This window comes from Larimichthys crocea, chromosome XVI (genome assembly GCF_000972845.2).
Source record: "Larimichthys crocea isolate SSNF chromosome XVI, L_crocea_2.0, whole genome shotgun sequence".
NCBI lineage: Eukaryota > Metazoa > Chordata > Actinopteri > Sciaenidae > Larimichthys > Larimichthys crocea.
Window position 1 is genome coordinate 16,352,712 of NC_040026.1, and position 18,340 is coordinate 16,371,051.

Genomic DNA, 18,340 nt, shown 5'->3' on the forward strand with positions numbered 1-18,340 from the left:
AACAGATGCTTATTATTATTGTATATTTAACTTATTGTATTTAGCTCTGACCTTTGTTACACTTGCGCGTTTTATTAGATTCTGTCCACACTGATTCTAGTTATAGTCATTACTGACATGTTATAGCTGCTTTCATTCATAATGCACATTGTGTATAATGCTTTGTTTACTTTGTAGCATCCCTTCCTCCTGTACTGCCTCATCTCTTTACTTGTTTATATACCTATATGCTATGATTTGCACTTTCTGGATAGATGCTACGCAGCATTTTGTTGTGCTGGTACTTACTGTGTGCAATGACAATAAAGTTGAGTCTAATCTTACTGCTATTACAGATTACAGTGAGTAGGTGAGACAACGTAAAGCTATATGTTCCCCTTTTTCCCACTCTGAGGAAAGCATGTCCTCAGCTGGCCACATACAGTAGTGCACCCCCTTGAATGACTCAGTCAGCTCTTAGATTATTTGAAGGTGTTACTTAGGGTGACATCTTTTATCTTATTAAATCTATTTTGTGGTTTTATCACATCTTTGGGGAATATTTTGTGTTATCTATCTTATGTTGTTTGTCTGAAACTCACTGTTGCTGCATCCTAACTTGGACATCCCACATATATGTGCTGTAATAATCATTGCAGCATCTTTCGGCTGACTAAGGATCACTCTGCTCTCAAATTAGACCTTTTTTTTACCTTCTTTTATTAGTTTCTGTTAATTGTTTGTCATCTGACTTTATATTTGTCTAATGTCATCATCATTTCTCATAAATCTGGTCCGACTAAATCCTCTTAGATCTCGCTTGAAAAAAGAAATCTTCATAAAGCTATCACATTTTAAAAAGTTACAAGGACAACTTACAACAACACAAACTTGTTCCATTTGAATCTTAATGAGCCCATTTTTATGCGTTTGCATCCGCAGATACAGTCACCTCTTCAGTGCTGAAAAATGCAAATGAATCTCAATGATGTGCCAGCAACGACAAACAACAACATAAACTGCCAAAATGCCTTTGTCACGGCACATATTGTCAAAATCTCTTGTGTGCATTTAGATGCTGGGCATCCCAAAGGCCTCAACTCCACAGAGAATAAAAAGAGGGCCATATGGCATCCATGTCTCAAGCCCCTGTGATCCACCCAGGCTGATTTCCCATCCGGTGGAGGAAAAGGGATTTGAGGGTGCCAAACGGTGTTGGTCCCCTGTGGATATTAGTGGGCCATGGAAGATAAGAAACTAGCCATCCTAGACAGCCAGTTCCATCAGCAGATAAGAGCAGAAAAGGCCCCTCAGCTACACCTGAACCACCACTGATCCACTTCAGGCCTGATGTGTTGCAACGTTACAGCAATCATCCAATACCAGGGTTTTTGCCTTGCATTTATTTTTGCTTTATTTATGTCGGAATCACCCCATAAATACTATCTGATAATCAGTCTAACATCAGCAGTGCTTATGTTAGTCATTTTTTTCATGGGTTTCACTGGGTGTTTTTGTTCTGATCGATTCGTCCGCTCACATGTCGCGCACAGCCCGCATGAACTTAAAAAGAAAAGCAAACGCACAGTTGCAGATATGAAGCAAAGTGTTCTCATTAAACAAAGCAAAGTCTTTACAATAATCATCCAGCCGAAACAAATTACCAGAGATGCAAGACATTTTACGAAAGACTACATTCTCTAAGTCATTTATTTATTTAACAATAAAACATACACTTCATTAAGTTTTTCCACCTCTGGGGAATTGAAGGACCTGTATATGACTGATTAAACTGTTTAACAATGTTGCAATATATTTGTAATTTTGGTTTGTACCATATCACAACAAACTCAATAATAATAATTAAATCTCAATATCTTAAATCATGTTTTAATATATATATGAAATAGAGATTATTAGTGATTAAATACCTCTCTATTTCTTAGGGATGTCAACATAAAATGTCACTTATAAATAAATACATATTGTATCTTTCCACTTATTTACATTAAAAAAGCACTTACAGTACAGTTTCTCATATTTAAAAAGTCCCGATCTCATACTGTATTGTTACATATAACTAAAAGAAAAGACAAGGTTTATATTCAGGCTTGAATTCAAGAGTTGAAATACTATCTACTGTTACGCTGTGACACTTAAAAAGAAAAAAAATTAAAACACCTACAACTGTATAGGAGTGCCAAATTGCCAGACACTGTGAATGACATTTGGGAGATTGTGTTTTGTTGTAAGCCACTTATTGCCTTGTCTACAAGGCATTATTTTTGATGTCAGCAATGGGCATCAGTATGTGCTTTCCCTTTACTGAATGTTCACAAATACCAGAGAAAATGTCTCCTGTGTCAGCTGTACCAGTGTTAGTGTGTGTACAGACAGCCAGAGAAAACTCAACGTCAGCGCAACTGAGTTTTTACAAAGTTTATCTTAAAAAACGCTCGAGTCACTGCTTCACGTTCCTAAAACTTAAAAATTCTCATGTCATTTATAATCTTTTTGAAATATTCCACACTTTGTCTGCATAATTTCCCATTTATACTTTCATATTTTCACCTACAAACTTTGACAACTCTCCCCCTGTTTGTACTTTATAGTAATAATTGAGATTTGGCATAGCTTTTACAGTGTTTCTGTAATCGCAGCTGTAATTCGACGCTCTTTTCAGACCCCTACATATTTTTACATCCTTGTCTTTTACACGTAATGATCAGACATAGCGTGGGTGACATCTTCATGCATGCTTCAGCCCCTCATCTTCACGGGAGATTCGATTGCCTCATTAACTGACACTTTAAGTGACGCTTCAACTGCTTTCATCACATGCACGTCAACTGATATTTTTGATTACATTCATCTCTCTCCAACTTACATCTCCGTTGTAATTGCTATTTGAACTGCTTCCAGTGTTTGTATTTGTTTGTATTTCACCTCCAACTTCAACATTTTTATCTATTTTTCCAGCAGCGAGCACATGTAATGTTTCTTTAGCCTTTTTCGAAATGCTGCAACACACTTCTTAATCTTCTGTGATCTGAAACTCTATACTCCAAGGATTCTGAAATAGTCTGAAAAGGACAGAGATATGAAAACTTAAGGTCATCTGATAACCAGTGAATAAGCCATGAAACAATGGATTACACAGAGAAAATATCAGTGTTGAATTTATGCAACAAATCATCAGGTCGGGACCCCAAAAAAAAGACACATTGAAAAGAGATTTTTCTTATATATATATATCAGGCCTGAGCTGAATGAACATGTGCTTGTGCACGTGCTCCGGATTATTTTAGGATGAGGATTCACAACAACACTGCCTGGTGGAGCTCCTGTCGCTTTGTTGTTCAGAGGCCCAGTGAAGGTAAACAAGGGAATTTTTAGGCAAAAGTCACAACTTCCCTCCCCTGTTTTACAGATGCTGGTCTGTTAATGAAGTAACAACAAATTGGGCCGCAGGCTAATTTGGAGTGGCGTTTCCTGGCCCCTCTTGGCCCATAGAGATGTGTTTCATTTTCTCTTATCAGTGATTCAGTCATGTGGATTTACGCATGGACGCCTCTGTCTCCCCCAATCGCTGCGCTAATGGAAACTTCGTTAATGTCATTAATCTACGGGCCCAGACATGTACTAAACACATATTTTGCTGTTTGTTCTCTGTTTTGCCACATAATACTAAGAGCTTTCTTTAGGTTCGAGTCTCCAGACAGCGAAGCAACGCAGAGGAAATGAGACACAGGAGGCGACTATTGTCAGACACTTTGGTTTATATTTTTTGAATAGCTCAGGTAACAATCATGGCTTCAAACATGTAATCTTTATACAATAAACTCACCAGATTCCACAAATATCCCATAGGTGGTTTATATTCTAAATAAGGAGTGCAATGTAAGCCTACAAAGTAAATGATGAGACACCCTTTAGCATCTTTCAGTGTCCGCTAAGCATAACAAGATGTGATCAGTGATTATGGAAGAACGCTGAACTCTGATCTCTGCTGGCTGGAGGACACAAGTTCAGCCGAGTTACTCACAATTTAGCAGCCCAGATTAGTCAGAGGGCAAAATGCTCCTGCCAGGACGAATCCTCGTCATGCTTGTTGTATACATATTCTCCATTAGGTAAATCGGCGTGTTTATATTGCAGGCAAATTGAGCGTAGCTACAAAAACTTGGCCTCTGGGTGATCAGAATAGGACTGACCTCGAGCCTGGGTGGGAGAGCAGGGGACAGGCGGGAGGAAGGTCACCTCTTCAATAGCTAAAGGCTGTGGAGGAAGGACAGGGCGGTGATTCGTAAAGATCAAGAAGTGAATTATTTAATTTCTGTATGGATTAACTGATCAGAAAGTACCAGAATGCAACGTTCATTACTAATATGTGCCACTGAACAAGGTATTTCCATAGCTCCGGCTATGCTTCCTCTATAGACTGCAGAGATTACTAAGCAGGGTCTACTTCTGCAGTTACCACTGAGTTCATGGAAAGATAGTGAAGTAGCATAGCTAATATGAGAAATAAAAGAATTCCCAGAGCCCAAGGTGACATGTTGAGAAAGTTTGTTTTGTGCAATCAAGTCTGAAACCAAAATATCTTTGATTATCAGTGACTTAAACCAAGAAAAGCAACAACTTGTCACATTTAAATGATAAATCGAGTAATAAGATTGCTGCCAATTCATTTTCTTTTGACTAAATAATCAATTAATCTACTAATTGTTTCAGCTATATGCATAGGGAAGCTGCCACCGAATACACAGTCACAAAAAGGACAGGACTCTTATATTTTTAGTGGACACTGGTCTGTAAATGAATAAATCTCATTATCGAATGCTTATGGCATGAGAACAAATTGACAAAAGTACCCTCAAAAGCCCAAATAGGAACTGGGACAGCACGATCGTCACCCAAGCCGTAAATAGTTCTGAGTCACACTGGCTACGATGCTCTATTCATTCAGCAAGTGACAAAAATGTCTTAATGAAGAGATAAACTATGTGAAAAACTAGCGGCTCCGGAGTTAGCTGACCATGTGTTTCCTGTCCAGTCTGGGGTTAGGAACAGTAATTAGGAAGATGCTAATGGGTCTGACAGTTATGAGTCCTAGAAAAGCTTCAAACGTCTCTTCAATTAGACGGCAGCCTGAAGACGTCTTGTGTGGCATCGTCGCTCATTCTGCTCAGAGGCTGAAAACACAGCAGTGTTTGGCCTGAATCTCCACATAATAGTCTTTTTTCATTAAAAGCCTCACATCCATGACAAACATATGAACCCTAAAGAGGTTCATCAGCATCTCCCACAACTTCAAAATCTCTCCAAATTGAGCCCCGTGCAGTTTAGTGCACCAGATTCTTAACATACATGTTTATTCATGCTGATTTTAAAACCCAACATTATTTCTTGCTTGGTTGATCGACATTTTGATGGCCACGCTTACAAAGCCACTTTAATGTTGTCATTAGTTATGCTTCTATGGTGGCCAAAAGATGGATCCCTAAGTCGCGGGATCCAATAAGGTTGTATATGAATGGTTGGAGGAGATAAACTACATCAAATAAATGAAAGAAAGACTCATTCACTGATGGAAGACGGGAGAGGAAAGTCTGTTAATTAAAAATATGAAAATGAACAAAATCTCTGACACAGGTTTGGGCCCATCTGAACAGCTACAGTAATTCTCTCTCCAACTCCAGATGAAAAGTGGCCTGAACCAAATTTCTGATTATTTTCTTGAACAGAATCTGTTTGTTTTTATACACATGCTGAAGATGAAAATAATATCTTACAATCATATAATTTAAACTGATAGGTCGTACTTTATTATTTAGTTGGTTAATATGTATTAGTATGTTTATATTCCAAACTAAAACATGCTCTTATTTGCAGGGTGCCTGAAGTAAAATTGACATTTAAGTCTTTTGTTTTGTTTGACATGATTCTTTGTGACAGGAAACAAATAACAGCTGACCTGTAGATATAAAGTCAATATTTAAAAGCAGCAAAACAACCCTTTAGAAACATTATATTATCATAATTTAATGGAAAAATTGGCTTGAATATTTATAATAAGTGTAATTTAACCTTCAGCAGCTAGGTTAATGATGGAAAATATTGATAATCTAAGGGAGGACCCTGCTTTTTCAGACTCCAGTAACTTTCATACAGTCCCTTACTAGGACAGAGCAGAGGCATGTTAATGTTATTAGTTACACCTGTGCCTTTTTCTGCAATAACAAGTCGAAATGTCAGCTCAGATAAAGAGGGGCTGCAGTTGTTATGTGAACTAGCCGCCACAACATGAGCCTCTGAACAACATCAGTAAGTTACTGTCAGAGAAGCTTTTAAAAGCAGCCAGAGATTAAACTTAGATTTATGATTAGTTTTAATAAGTACGGTATGTTACATGCTGCCATGGGCTAACACTGCATGCTGAATAAAAATGGACCACCTTCACTGTTGCGCCTAGGTATAAAATGATCAGTTGCTATTGATCAATAATTTAGACAAGTGCTAGATTATTGACAGGAAGACAAAATATGTTAGGCCCCGGCTATGTTTGAGAAATCCCTCCATACACTCAATCACTGGAACAGAAATTGCTCCATGGTATATAATAACGCAGCGATGTTTCTTTCCCCCCCTGCAGATCAATGCTAATTGAGGTCCTACATGATGAATGTGGTCTGAAACGTTTTTAACCCACTGACTGCTGAGCAACAACAAGCACGGGCCACTGTTGGGCCACTGAACACTGAAGATGTTATTTATACTAATTATTACACAGATGAGAGGCTGGTATGTCATTTTATTTATTTCAGTAAGTGTGTCTTACAGTAAATTGAAATTCTCCTTCCGTACGTTATGATGGAATAAAAGAATATCATATCTTTTGCATCATTTGTTATTTTTGCAGTGATGCTAACCAGACACCGCTCTTTAATTCTTGCCTGTTCTTGCTTAAAATTAAGGTAAATATGGGCGTCTGCTGCGTAATATGCAGCATGAGTTGCTTTATAAATTGACATTTCAAGATTTACTTTATAACTAACGACACTGTGATGCCTCCTCGGAGGCACAGCGGTACAATATGATGATCAGCACAGCAAACAGAAGGATGCTGGTCGATCCCTGAAGCACTCCAAAACACAACTCTCTGTTGGTGCAAATTCAGCTTGTGGACAGCACGCAGCAGATGGGGTAAACCATGCCATCAAGTGGAAAATAGACCTGTTGTGTTGTCACAGAGACAAGTTACAATATAGTCTGCCAATCGGACCACCAGAGGAAACTGTAAGATGGGGGTTTGAACACGTAGCTGTAGCAACAAGGGGAAGCTTTAATTCTTACTGTGCATTCACTGAATCAACTGTTAACAAGATCATAAAGCTGATGTGTATTTTCACAATCTGTCTAACCCAGTCAAACATTGTCTCTTTCTTTAAATCTTAAAGATTCTTGATCTTCGCATATGCACACACTAACACACTGCATCCTGACATGTTTAACACTGCAGACTCTTATCAGTCACTATGGCCCCCTGGATGCACTGTAGTTCAGAAGTCATGCAACCTCTCAAACAAGAATTCAAACAGATATCTAATATCCTGACTCATTGCTGCCACCTTGTGTCAGTTCGAGTCATAACACAGTAAGTGCGCTGAAGAGTCGAAGCTTATCTTTTCCCACACCACTGCTTGGCAATCCCTTCGTATGTTTGACAATCAAGGGAATTAGATGAATTAGATCTATGCCTCTATACACAGTATACAAATGTGAGTGCTCATTTCCATTATTCAAAATTATTAGACTTAAGAACTCTTTTCGTCCTCCAACAGCTTTCAGTCAGACAGGGAGGACGACGGCCAATAAGCTACTGACAATGTGATTCTCTGTTGCACTGATTACTGGACATTCTGGATGCCGTCACTTTGGACTTTATTTGCACTACGCAGCTAAATCCTGTGACTTTAATTCAGTGTCTACAGCCTAATTTAATTCTGTCTAGTATCTATTTTTTGTAGTTTATTTCTTATTTCTATAAAAAATGTAGGTCTAGTATTACTTTTATATAGTTCTGTATTTGTAAAGATCTCAGGTTTCACATGTTTAACTTCTTTGCACATTGCAGATTTCTATTTCTATATTCATCTGTCATTTTGAGCATTTTTAAATCGGTCAAGAACATGTGGAAAAATAAACATTGCATCCAATTTTGTTACTTACACTTAAAGAGCACTTTTTTACTGTCTTTGAACTTCATATGCAATGCTTGTTTGGACAAACTTTTGTAATATTCCAGTCAACTTTTACGAAGTGAGGTACAAAAAAAAAGAGAGAGCACTGGTATCGGATCATTACTTTCAGATAAGTTCTGGGGCCTCTTCATGCAGTAGAAAAGTAACAAAAGTCTTTTTCTGGTGACATTGTATTTTATTTACAATTTAATATAATTCACATACTGTATTACTGAGCAACAGCATTTTAACACTTTTTACAAAACTCATTTTAAGGGTTCAATGAGAAACAGTCATAATAAATTCCTATACTTATTTCAAACAAATACTAGGCTATACAAGTATGCATTTATTAACAGTGTGGATTAAAAGGCTGCTTCACCCACATCACAAATATTATATGTATATATAAACATTTTCCCACTAATCTCTCTAACTCTGCTGGCCATGCAGATAGTTTTGGTGTAATAACTACTGAAAGCAACAAAGCTGGTCAACAGTTTTCACTGGGAAGTATTTACAAACTGTTGAACATGAGGTCTGTGGATTATCCTGAGGAGCCAGGACATTGTTTCTGGAAGACGCATGGTCAGCACCACAAACAAAATTGCATTCACCGTTATTGAATTGCGGTGGCAGCATAAGACTCAGTAGTGGAGATAATAAAACCGGGACAATTAAACCCAAACACTACGCAGTGCTAAGTAAGTTAAATGTTTTTGTGCGATATGTTGAATTGAACTTTTTAAGTTGGCACATACATGCAAAGTGAAATGTTCAATTAAACTTAAACATTTTTTTCAATGTTTCTAAAGGAAACATAAGATAATTGTTTCTTAAAATCTCATATGCACAAAGCAAAATGTGTACATTGTTTAAAAAAAACTAAACAAACAAAAACAAAAACAACACATGCTCTTCTACAAAGCCACATTATGACACATACATCACACTGAATGATTAACAAATAGTGCAGTGAGATCTTTTGGACATGAGGCAACAAAGTCTTAACAAGTACATGGCTTTCAGTCACAGTTACGTCTTAAATATGCGTCTTCGATCACATCCCAATGAGTTTTTTTGTCCGCGCATAAACTTTAGTGTAAAACATCCAGGTCTTCTTGGATTGTCTCGATGTGTCTTGGAGAAACTTGCGTGTCCTTGTGACGCAACTGAGAGCGACCGCTTTGATGAAGACACCTGTAACAAACATTGATTACAACGACTTTGACCACCAATATGTGCTGCGAATAGTAACTCATTATGGCTGAGTTTGATCCCTGTTTGGATATTTGACAGACAGTTTTGGATATAAACACGTGAGACGCTCATACAGGTGGACAAACTTATTATTACTTACCTGTGTGCTCTTGCTGGACAGACAGATGGCCCTTTTGGTTATATCTGGAGATTGATAAAGGGAGCAAACCCCAGCACGTCCTGAAGAAGTACCAGAGCTCTCTGTAAAGGCGGCTCAACATCTATCACTACATTGCGCTTTCGTAGAGGATCCAGGCTTGACTCTGTCACATTGTGACAGTGATTCACCTTCAGGGACTGCAGCTTCGGGCAGTACTCTGCAAGAGTCCTGTGAGCACAGCATGCAGAGGATCTTATGGATGGGTGCACAAGTGAGGTGCTGGGATGGCACAAAGTTAGCTGGATTAGACTTGAAAATAAGATAGGATGTACCTGATGGACTGGTTCCTGACCCGCAGGCAACCTGTCAGGTCCAGCTGCTCCAGGCCCCTGCAGTTCTTGGCCACCTCCTCCACCGACTCATCAGTGACGTTGGCGTTGACTGCCAACGACAGAGACCTCAACTTCAAACACTTCTTGGCGAGGTAGCAGATGGCGTCGTCCTTGAGCTGGCGGCAGGCGGTGAGGTCGATCGACTGCAGCCCCCCGCAGTGGTCAGCCAGGCTGCGCAGGGACAGGCTGTCCACCCACTCGCAGTGCGCCAGGCCGAGGTGCTGCAGGTGCATGCAGCTCAAGGACACGGCCACCAGGGAGTGGCGGGTGAGCCAAACGCACCCGCTCATGTCGGCTCTCTGCAGATGCTGGTTCTGCCCGATAACTGGCAGCAACTCCTTGTCTGTCACCCAGTCTGAGCAGTTTTGAAGGGAGAGGCTATGGAGAACTTTGTTGTCCTTCAACATGGAGCAGAACGCCTCTTTGGGAATGGACGGTCCGACCTGTAAACAACAAAACAGAGCAGAAGTTACCTCTTGAATGCAACCTTTCACAGGGTTCCCACACCTTTTCAAATTCAAGCACTTTTCAAGCACCTTCAAGCACCAGTTTTTCCATTTTTCCAGCACCTTTAAATAGGTAGCCTACTAGTTGCGGTGCCACTGTATGGCATAATAATATGGGTCTAATTAGCATTATTTCATATGGTGGTAGATTGACTGTTTTGATTTTTAACTTATTGTGAATTGGCTTGTATTCTCAGCTTGTGAGCGGTGTATTTCTCGGCAGAACACCAAGCGAGTATGATAACTGAGTTCTGCATGTAAAGGCATCGGATCAAGCGTGTAGCCGCTTAGGAAACATTTTTGTTTTCTCTTGGTTTATTGAGATAGACATCACACAAATTTCAAGCATTTTCACAACCTTGAAAACACTGAATTGAAATTCAAGCATTTTCAAGGAATTCAAGCACCCGTGGGAACCCTGCTTTCAACATAGAAGGATATTCAAACCCCATGAGGACTTACCGAGGACAGATCAAAAACCCTGCAGTTGGCCAGGTACACCTGGATGAGGCTGTGGAACTGCTTGCTCACCCTCTGCAGGCTGACGAGGTGTTGCAGAGGCAGGTAGCATAAAATATGTGGAACAAGCACATCCTCCCAAGGCAAGTCCAAGAGATGACATCTGCTTCAGAAAACACACACCTCGTTTTATTTTTTGTTTTACAGCTTTGAACTTTGACACTGCATGCAAAGCAAAAGCTAAAATGCAGCTTAAAAGGAGTCAACAAACGCTTCTTGTGAAAAGCAGGAATAACAACAGCAGCAATAAATGTTACACGAGCCTCGTCACTGTGATATGAAATTAAACCAGACATAAATAAACAATGTCAACATCTCTCATGGTGACTCGCAAGCTACCGCTGTTAGCCGAGGAGCTACCTTGCCGGGGTTTTGCTTTTTATTTACGAAAAACAACATTTTTTTTAAAAGCCACTTACGTCCGCATCTTAGCTTCTTCCTCCATTATGAGTCGGCTGTGTTTTGCAGAGTTTTTGAAGGCGTGTTATTATTCACACAGATGTTTTTTATCCTTTAGCATCTTGCAAGCGTTCAAGCTCCGAGTGCCGCCTTCAGGTACCGTCGGAATTCTTAACACTGAAATGGGGATAGCGCATGAACTATCCAACAACGGTGTGTATTTTTTATTTTTTATTTATTTTTTTACAAATATGGTGTTTGGGATAAAGAGAGACAATGATTGATGGTTAAATTATATACATATTATTTGATTATATACATATGGTGCATTGTAGGATATTTTCCCTATTTTTTTCTTTCTTTATTTACTTTTAACCACCCCGGACTTGTAAACAAAAACAAAAACCTCTTTAGAGAGTTGATTTGTTGTCGTTTGCTTCCAAATGTATGCTGCTTAAATGTCAGAGACGTCGTATTTGGGTCACTTATCTCTGTATGACCGTGGTTTTAAGCGTTTACGAGGTGACGTGAATGCAGCAGTTGTAAATTTCCGGGTTTACGTCAAAAACACGTAAAGGGATATTTACATATTTGTTTGCTATAAAATAAAAAAGTCTTAAATGTTTAATAGAGACTTCCTATGCTGTTATAATCATGGATTTGCCAGCATTGGTTGGTTTCATGTTTGTTTTTTAAAAACTTACTTGTACAGAGACCTCATCAGGAGAAAATAAACTTGTTTTTATGTGTGCAGATTGTACTATGCAGTCATTATTATAAAGCTGTTGTTACACATACACACAAATGGACAAAATCAATGTAATAATTCACATGTTGCTTCTAAAGAGGAAAGGATGCAGCCATATTGCGTGCATGTATTCTCCTTTCAGACTCATTTAAGTTTATTTTGAATAATTAATTTCTCACTGCCAATTAGCCTCTTTTCCTAAAATACATGTGTCGAACAAATGACCATCCTGCCAGCTCACCTCTGCCCAGGAGAACAATGAAGTCAGTCATGCTGAACAATTGCTGACCCATGAGTTATGTTTCAGTGAATGAGATGAGCCAACAGGATAGCCGGGTGAACACTCACTCTTGACTGACTACAATCCCATATACAAGCTAAAGTACAAGCATGGCGAATAAATCAATCTATGATTTCTCTGCCGAGACCCTGGATGGACAGCCTGTTCCGCTCAGTAACTACAGGGGTAAGGTGCTTCTCATCATCAATGTTGCCACCTTCTGAGGGTCAACAATAGAGGAGGTAATATTCTGCAAGAGCTCTGATTGATTACAATCATTTCACATGATCTCATAACACATAATCTGTGCGGTCATCTTTATGAAAGGAATTTGATTTTGTGTCCCGTTCCCTCAGTACCACAGATTGAATGCACTTATGGAAATGTTCGGCGACCTCAAATTTACTGTCCTTGGATTCTCCTGCAACCAATTTGGCCTTCAGTCACCTGGTAGGTACACTGAACCTTTTAAATGTGGCAGAAGTTATTAAGGGTACCAAAAGAAATACTGTTCTCTACATCAATTGTGGAAAGTGTGTTTTACTCAAGTAACGTATTTAAGAGCAATTTTGAGGTACTTATTTAAATTTTATGCTACTTTATACCACTCCCCAGCTAAAATGTAGTATTTTATACCTCTCTACATTCATTTGACAGTTATATTTTACTGTTGCTTTTCAGATTAAAACTTTACATTAAATAACTGGTGATTTCAAACCTTTTTGGCTTGTGATACCTTCAAAAAAAGCCCATTGTGGCCCCTATTGTTATATTTCATATGTCAAAGAGTAATATAAACATCTCAGAGGGTTTCATTTAAATAATGTGTTCAAAGCCAAGTATTTTACAAATGAAACAAGGCTCCATCCATCCAAGTCCCAAACAATACATACAAAGGTAGATTAATCATCATGTGAACCCCCTAGATCAGGTATCCACCATTCAGCTACAACAGTAACATGCCTCTTTTGTATTAGTCGTCGAAAACAGTAAAGTTACTGCATTTTTCTGCAGAATTAATACTTTTATTTGTGAGCTATATGTGGAAACCGAGTTATTTTGAAGACAAATGATGATGATGTTTAAAACACATTAGAAATAACTCTTTCCACACTTGTGTTTTTCAGAGGTGAATCATGAAACCCTTAATGTTCTTAAGTATGTGAGACCTGGTGGAGGGTTTGTGCCAAAGTTTCCTATCTTCGCCAGAGTTGAAGTGAATGGATTAAATGAGGAGCCTCTTTTCACCTATCTAAAGGTATCGTGTTTTACATGGGATCTGATGTTTCTGCTGTCAGTGCTGCAGATGTTTTTCATTGTCATTTCTCATTCGCCACACAGGAATCTTTGCCATTTGTGAATCCCGTAATTGGAGACATAAAGAAATTCTACTGGTCCCCAATCAATGTCAATGACATCCGCTGGAATTTTGAGAAGTTTCTAATAACCGCTGATGGCATGCCCTTCAGGAGGTGAAGTTACAGACCATAGATCTAAAGTTAGAAACCCAATCAGCCCTTAATTTGGTTAAACTATTATAGTGGCTCTAATATTTTCTCTTTACTGCAGGTATGAACTTCATTACCCCTTTGAGAAAGTGGAGAAGGACATAGCAGAACTTCTGTGATGGATTGACTTCAATTCGTCACCGGCGGCAGAGTGACGATCCCCCAGTAAATGCACCCCGTGCACCTGAGCTGGATCTGATGGGAAGAAGAGGAACAGGCCTCGGGGCTTCAGTGCATTCACCCTGAGAGCAAGTTCCCTTCAGCCACCGGAAGGAGTTTTCATGTCAATGTCACACTTTTGTCTGTTTGGATGCTGCTTGTTACTCAAATATGAATAAAAATGAATAAAACACTATGAAATAAATGATTTGTCAGTTGTTTTGTTGTGAATACTGAAGTTGCAGCAGCCTTTTTTAGTGTTTTCTAATTTAATTTAATTTGGTCGTCATTCCGACCCATACTTCCAAAGTCGCGCATGCGTACTTGTCAGTCTGTCAGACAGCAGCAGCCTGTAAACATGGCTGGCGTTGGCTTCCGACGCTGGGCCGTAGCCCTTTCTAAAGGGAAAGGTCCCGGCATTTCAGGCCTCCTGTCGGGATGTAGAGCAGGTCAGTGGTGTGTTAAGCTTTGCTCTTACTGTCTGATGAATTTCTTTCAATGCACGTGTTCAAATTTAAAGTTTAAAAGCCTAAAAATGGACGTAACCTTGACATGCTAACGTTAGCTTAGGCTAGCTTCAACGGAGGACGGAGTTGTTCGCCTGACGAGCTTTATTCACAAATAAAAGTGTTTGTGTTTCAGCTTCTGGTGTGACAAAGGACTCGGGGCTCGGTCCGTACCCGAAGACCCCCGAGGAGAGAGCTGCTGCGGCGAAGAAGTACAACATGACGGTCGAGGACTATGAACCGTATCCCGACAACGGCGAGGGGTGAGCTTCATCTTAAACACTACCCTGTCATTCACATGAGATTATACAGCTAATATAGATTATTCACTGTATGCCTTCGCTGTTTTTGTGAAGCTATGGCGATTATCCAAAGCTACCGGAGAGATCTCAGCATGAGAGAGACCCCTGGTACCAGTGGGACCACCCTGACCTGAGGAGGAACTGGGGAGAGCCGGTGAGATACTTTGTTTCATTCATTCTTCTTGAGGTGCATGTGCAGTCCACATACTGATATAAACTAAATGCATGGATTATACACCAGTATTTGTGTATTATTTAAGTGAGACGTAACAAGAAATTGCAGCACACCAGGGATGTAACGATAAACTCAACTCACGACTCGATACGGTTCACGATTTTTTGTTCACTATACGATTTTCTCACGATTTTTTATCGTGATGTGCGGGTTTTCGCTCACGAGGTGTAACGTTACTTTGGCGGATAATATGCAGCTGCGTGTTGCTCGTGTTGCCGCTATATGTTGTAGTGTCTTGCAATATTTACATGCTGTTTTTGGTTTTGTCTGTCCATTTCTCACCGGTTGTATTTGTGTATATAGGGAATCCAAAATGCTGATTTCAAACTGCTCGGTGCGTCCTCTATTTCAAAGCTATTTTCTACCGTCGCCATGTCTTCCCTCGTTTTATGCTCCGTACCTACGTAGTGACGTGAGTAACGTGACTTGACGTCTGACGTTGAACAAATTAATCACCAACCAGTGACTTTTTTTTTTTTAAGATAACATAACCTATTTCAAATTTTTTTTAAAAAGAAGAAAAAGAACATATCCTACTTCTCTCGCATTTGAGAAGAATTGCAACTTGTTTTTTCTGTCAACCGGTGTGAGTCGTCACGCATTTGTACCGATTTTTAATCGTGTCACGATGCATCGTTACATTCCTACAGTACACAGTCTAATTCGGCTGAATTTGCATCATTTTCACCATAAAGTTATTTTCTTATTGCTCATTCTTGACACGCCACTTGTCAAAAATAAACCCCATATTACACACATAGCCCTGCATGAGCAACCAGACAGCACCGAAGGAGTCAAATCAACTTTATTCTCAACATGTACAGAGAACTGAAATTGTGTTTCCCTCACTTCCCCAGTGCAAAACAAGCAACAAATACGAAGTATAAAATATAAACAAGTGTAAAGAGATAAAATAAAAAATATGACAAATATAAAAAGATATGATAGTTAGTTAATATAATAGTTTTAATGTAGATAGCATACAGCAGTTTGACTGGAGTCTACAGAATCAGCACAGCGACCTGACTCTGCATGCATTTGCATGTAATCGGTGCTTTTTACATTTGCTTTTGTGACATGTGCCTCTAGAAATGCCAAATATATGTTTGGTGTCATTTGGAAACAGTGTTCCACTGAGTATGTCCTGGTACCAATTGTTTAAAAAGAAGAAAAAAATATATATCCCTATCAGTGTATTTATATCAATGTATTTATAGTGTGAGAGACACAACGCCAACATAATATTGTATTATCCTGATGATTGCAAATGCATAATCTGTCGAGCACCATTGTATTTGAAGTATTTGACATTTCATTGCTTGCACAGAGCCGCTGCTTCCTCCACACAAGGCAATGCCTCTGTACTCCACGCTTCACTTAGATGACAGCGTAATAGTTATAGCTGTATGAGTTTTACCATCAGTCTTAATCAACGATTGTTCTCTGTTTTTGTTTTTAGATGCACTGGCATTTTGACGCGTACATCAGGAACCGTGTGGATACATCTCCCAGCCCTGTGTCCTGGTCTTCAATGTGCAAACAGCTGTTTGGTTTCCTTGGGTTCATGCTGTTTATGTTTTACGTTGGGGAGAAAATGCCAGCTTACCAAGCTGTTGTAAGTACAGACCAACACTAGGATTTGTTTTTTGTGTGGCATATTATTTCCAGAGGTTGTTGAAGTAAGCTGATAATTGAATCAGTTGATTTAAAAGAAGGAGGATTCCTGACCTCATCTCTCCATCCTGGTTTATTAACACATTTGTTTTTTACTACTTTATATTACCCAATTATCTCCTATGTTTAAATTCACATTATCAAATAAAAGATTCATTAGATAAACTTTATCTAAATGTGTGGTTTGCCTCTTTGCATATTGGCATATTCACACTTGGCTCCAGAGTTATTCTTTACCAACCGCTCAAGCAGACATTGCTCAGATTTCTTTCCTGTTCAACTTGTCTGACATACTGAAATAGATACTGTACAGTAGATCATAATGGTTACAAAGTTCATGTTACAGTACAGTACATGCAATATACAACATTTTAAAGGTGCACAGTGACAGGTGTAATTACTTTATGCCATGTTAGGATAATACACTGTAACAGTAGTATGTTATTTTGTCATATTTCTTGTCAGTTTGGGCTGACTGCTGGACCATCATCAAAAACATTCGACTGTGAAGGAAAACTAATCATTAGATTAGACATGGCATTAAAACGTTCTGCTCAGACTTGAGGATTACAAAGTAATTCTAGATACTTATTTGAGTATGTAAAACAAAATGTATACAATACATTTAATAAACATTCAGAACTTATTTCCAGGTAACATTTAAAAAATCATTTGACTAACTTGTCAACTTACTTTGAGAGAAACTCAGGACAACTATCAAACAGCTAGATAATTGACTGCCTAACAACTCTCCAGTGTTTATTTACACTAAACGTTGTGCTGCCAGGATTGCTAATTGTTAAATTAATAAACAAGTAGTCTGAGTATTTTAATGTCTTGTCTTCTTTGTAGTGCCACCTGTAGATTTATTTAATAACTCTGTGTGTGTCTCTCTCTCTTCCAGGCACCGAAACAGTATCCCTACAATGACCTGTACCTGGAGAGAGGAGGAGATCCGGAGAAACAGCCTGAGGAAGTCAAACATTATGAAATCTAATGACTAAAATCTGACTCTACTTGTGTATATATATTTCTGTCAAGAATAAAAAATGTTAACACTTAAACTCCTCGCTGTGTCGCTTTTGTTATTGCTTATAGAAATAATCACAATAATGTTTTTTTAGAAGGAGATATACTTTATTAAATTCTTTTTTCCCTCAGTTCTTTATTTACATGCACCCACCTCTTCTCATTGGCTTTTAACACCATGTAGAGTGTTGATTTGTATACATGCATATTTTTATTTACTTATTTATTTTTATCTTATTTATTTCATCTTGTGTGGTAGTGCTTTTTATTTATTTCATTTTATTGTTTCATTTACCTTTCTATTATCTACTTCATGTTCTTCATTGTGTGCCATACAGCACTTTGAAAACCTTGTGTTTGCTAAAAATCGTGCTATAATAAATAAAGTGCATTGGATTTGTTAACCCCGAACACACATACAGTACAAGTACTCATAGACATGCAAATGTGGGGCGAGTCGGGCATCACTCGGTGCCTTGCACCTTCCATATTTCGGTCCAT

General features: G+C 38.8%; 3 protein-coding genes across 4 annotated transcripts; 2 read left to right on the forward strand and 1 right to left on the reverse strand.

Annotated features, from left to right (window-relative positions):
• Window positions 1-8,408: 8,408 nt before the first annotated feature.
• Window positions 8,409-11,585, reverse strand: fbxl15 (F-box and leucine-rich repeat protein 15). Of its 2 annotated transcripts, none has more exons than XM_019269356.2 (5): window positions 11,419-11,585; window positions 10,943-11,105; window positions 9,915-10,417; window positions 9,583-9,810; window positions 8,409-9,422 (listed from the first exon to the last, which is right to left on the reverse strand). In XM_019269356.2, the coding sequence occupies exons 1-4, from the start codon at window positions 11,442-11,444 to the stop codon at window positions 9,621-9,623; spliced, it is 882 nt and encodes a 293-aa protein (XP_019124901.1). In that variant the 5' UTR covers window positions 11,445-11,585; the 3' UTR covers window positions 8,409-9,422; window positions 9,583-9,620. The 2 variants fall into 2 exon arrangements, with proteins under 2 accessions (XP_019124901.1, XP_010740463.1); XM_010742161.3 differs by having other exon boundaries at window positions 10,943-11,102; window positions 11,419-11,582.
• An 844-nt stretch (window positions 11,586-12,429) lies between these two features.
• gpx9 (glutathione peroxidase 9) lies at window positions 12,430-14,240 on the forward strand. Its single transcript, XM_010742274.3, has 5 exons — window positions 12,430-12,668; window positions 12,783-12,876; window positions 13,554-13,684; window positions 13,768-13,898; window positions 13,996-14,240. Exons 1-5 carry the CDS (start codon window positions 12,537-12,539, stop codon window positions 14,051-14,053), a joined length of 546 nt encoding a protein of 181 aa, XP_010740576.2. The 5' UTR covers window positions 12,430-12,536; the 3' UTR covers window positions 14,054-14,240.
• Window positions 14,241-14,404: 164 nt separating this feature from the next.
• Window positions 14,405-17,874, forward strand: ndufb8 (NADH:ubiquinone oxidoreductase subunit B8). Its single transcript, XM_010742465.3, has 5 exons — window positions 14,405-14,542; window positions 14,736-14,862; window positions 14,956-15,055; window positions 16,596-16,751; window positions 17,715-17,874. The coding sequence occupies exons 1-5, from the start codon at window positions 14,410-14,412 to the stop codon at window positions 17,805-17,807; spliced, it is 609 nt and encodes a 202-aa protein (XP_010740767.3). The 5' UTR covers window positions 14,405-14,409; the 3' UTR covers window positions 17,808-17,874.
• The last annotated feature ends 466 nt before the right edge of the window (window positions 17,875-18,340 follow it).

What these genes read in the sequence shown, in the direction of transcription:
- ndufb8 (XM_010742465.3), top strand. Translation starts at nt 14,410, where the DNA reads ATGCGTACTTGTCAGTCTGTCAGACAGCAGCAGCCTGTAAACATGGCT. An exon ending in CCTGTCGGGATGTAGAGCAG is followed by an intron (nt 14,543 to 14,735) that starts GTCAGTGGTGTG and finishes TTTGTGTTTCAG; the next exon opens with CTTCTGGTGTGACAAAGGAC. An exon ending in TGCCAGCTTACCAAGCTGTT is followed by an intron (nt 16,752 to 17,714) that starts GTAAGTACAGAC and finishes TCTCTCTTCCAG; the next exon opens with GCACCGAAACAGTATCCCTA.
- fbxl15 (XM_019269356.2), bottom strand. Translation starts at nt 11,444, where the DNA reads ATGGAGGAAGAAGCTAAGATGCGGAC. An exon ending in GGGTTTTTGATCTGTCCTCG is followed by an intron (nt 10,418 to 10,942) that starts GTAAGTCCTCAT and finishes TGTTGTTTACAG; the next exon opens with GTCGGACCGTCCATTCCCAA. An exon ending in GTCAGGAACCAGTCCATCAG is followed by an intron (nt 9,811 to 9,914) that starts GTACATCCTATC and finishes CTGTGCTCACAG; the next exon opens with GACTCTTGCAGAGTACTGCC.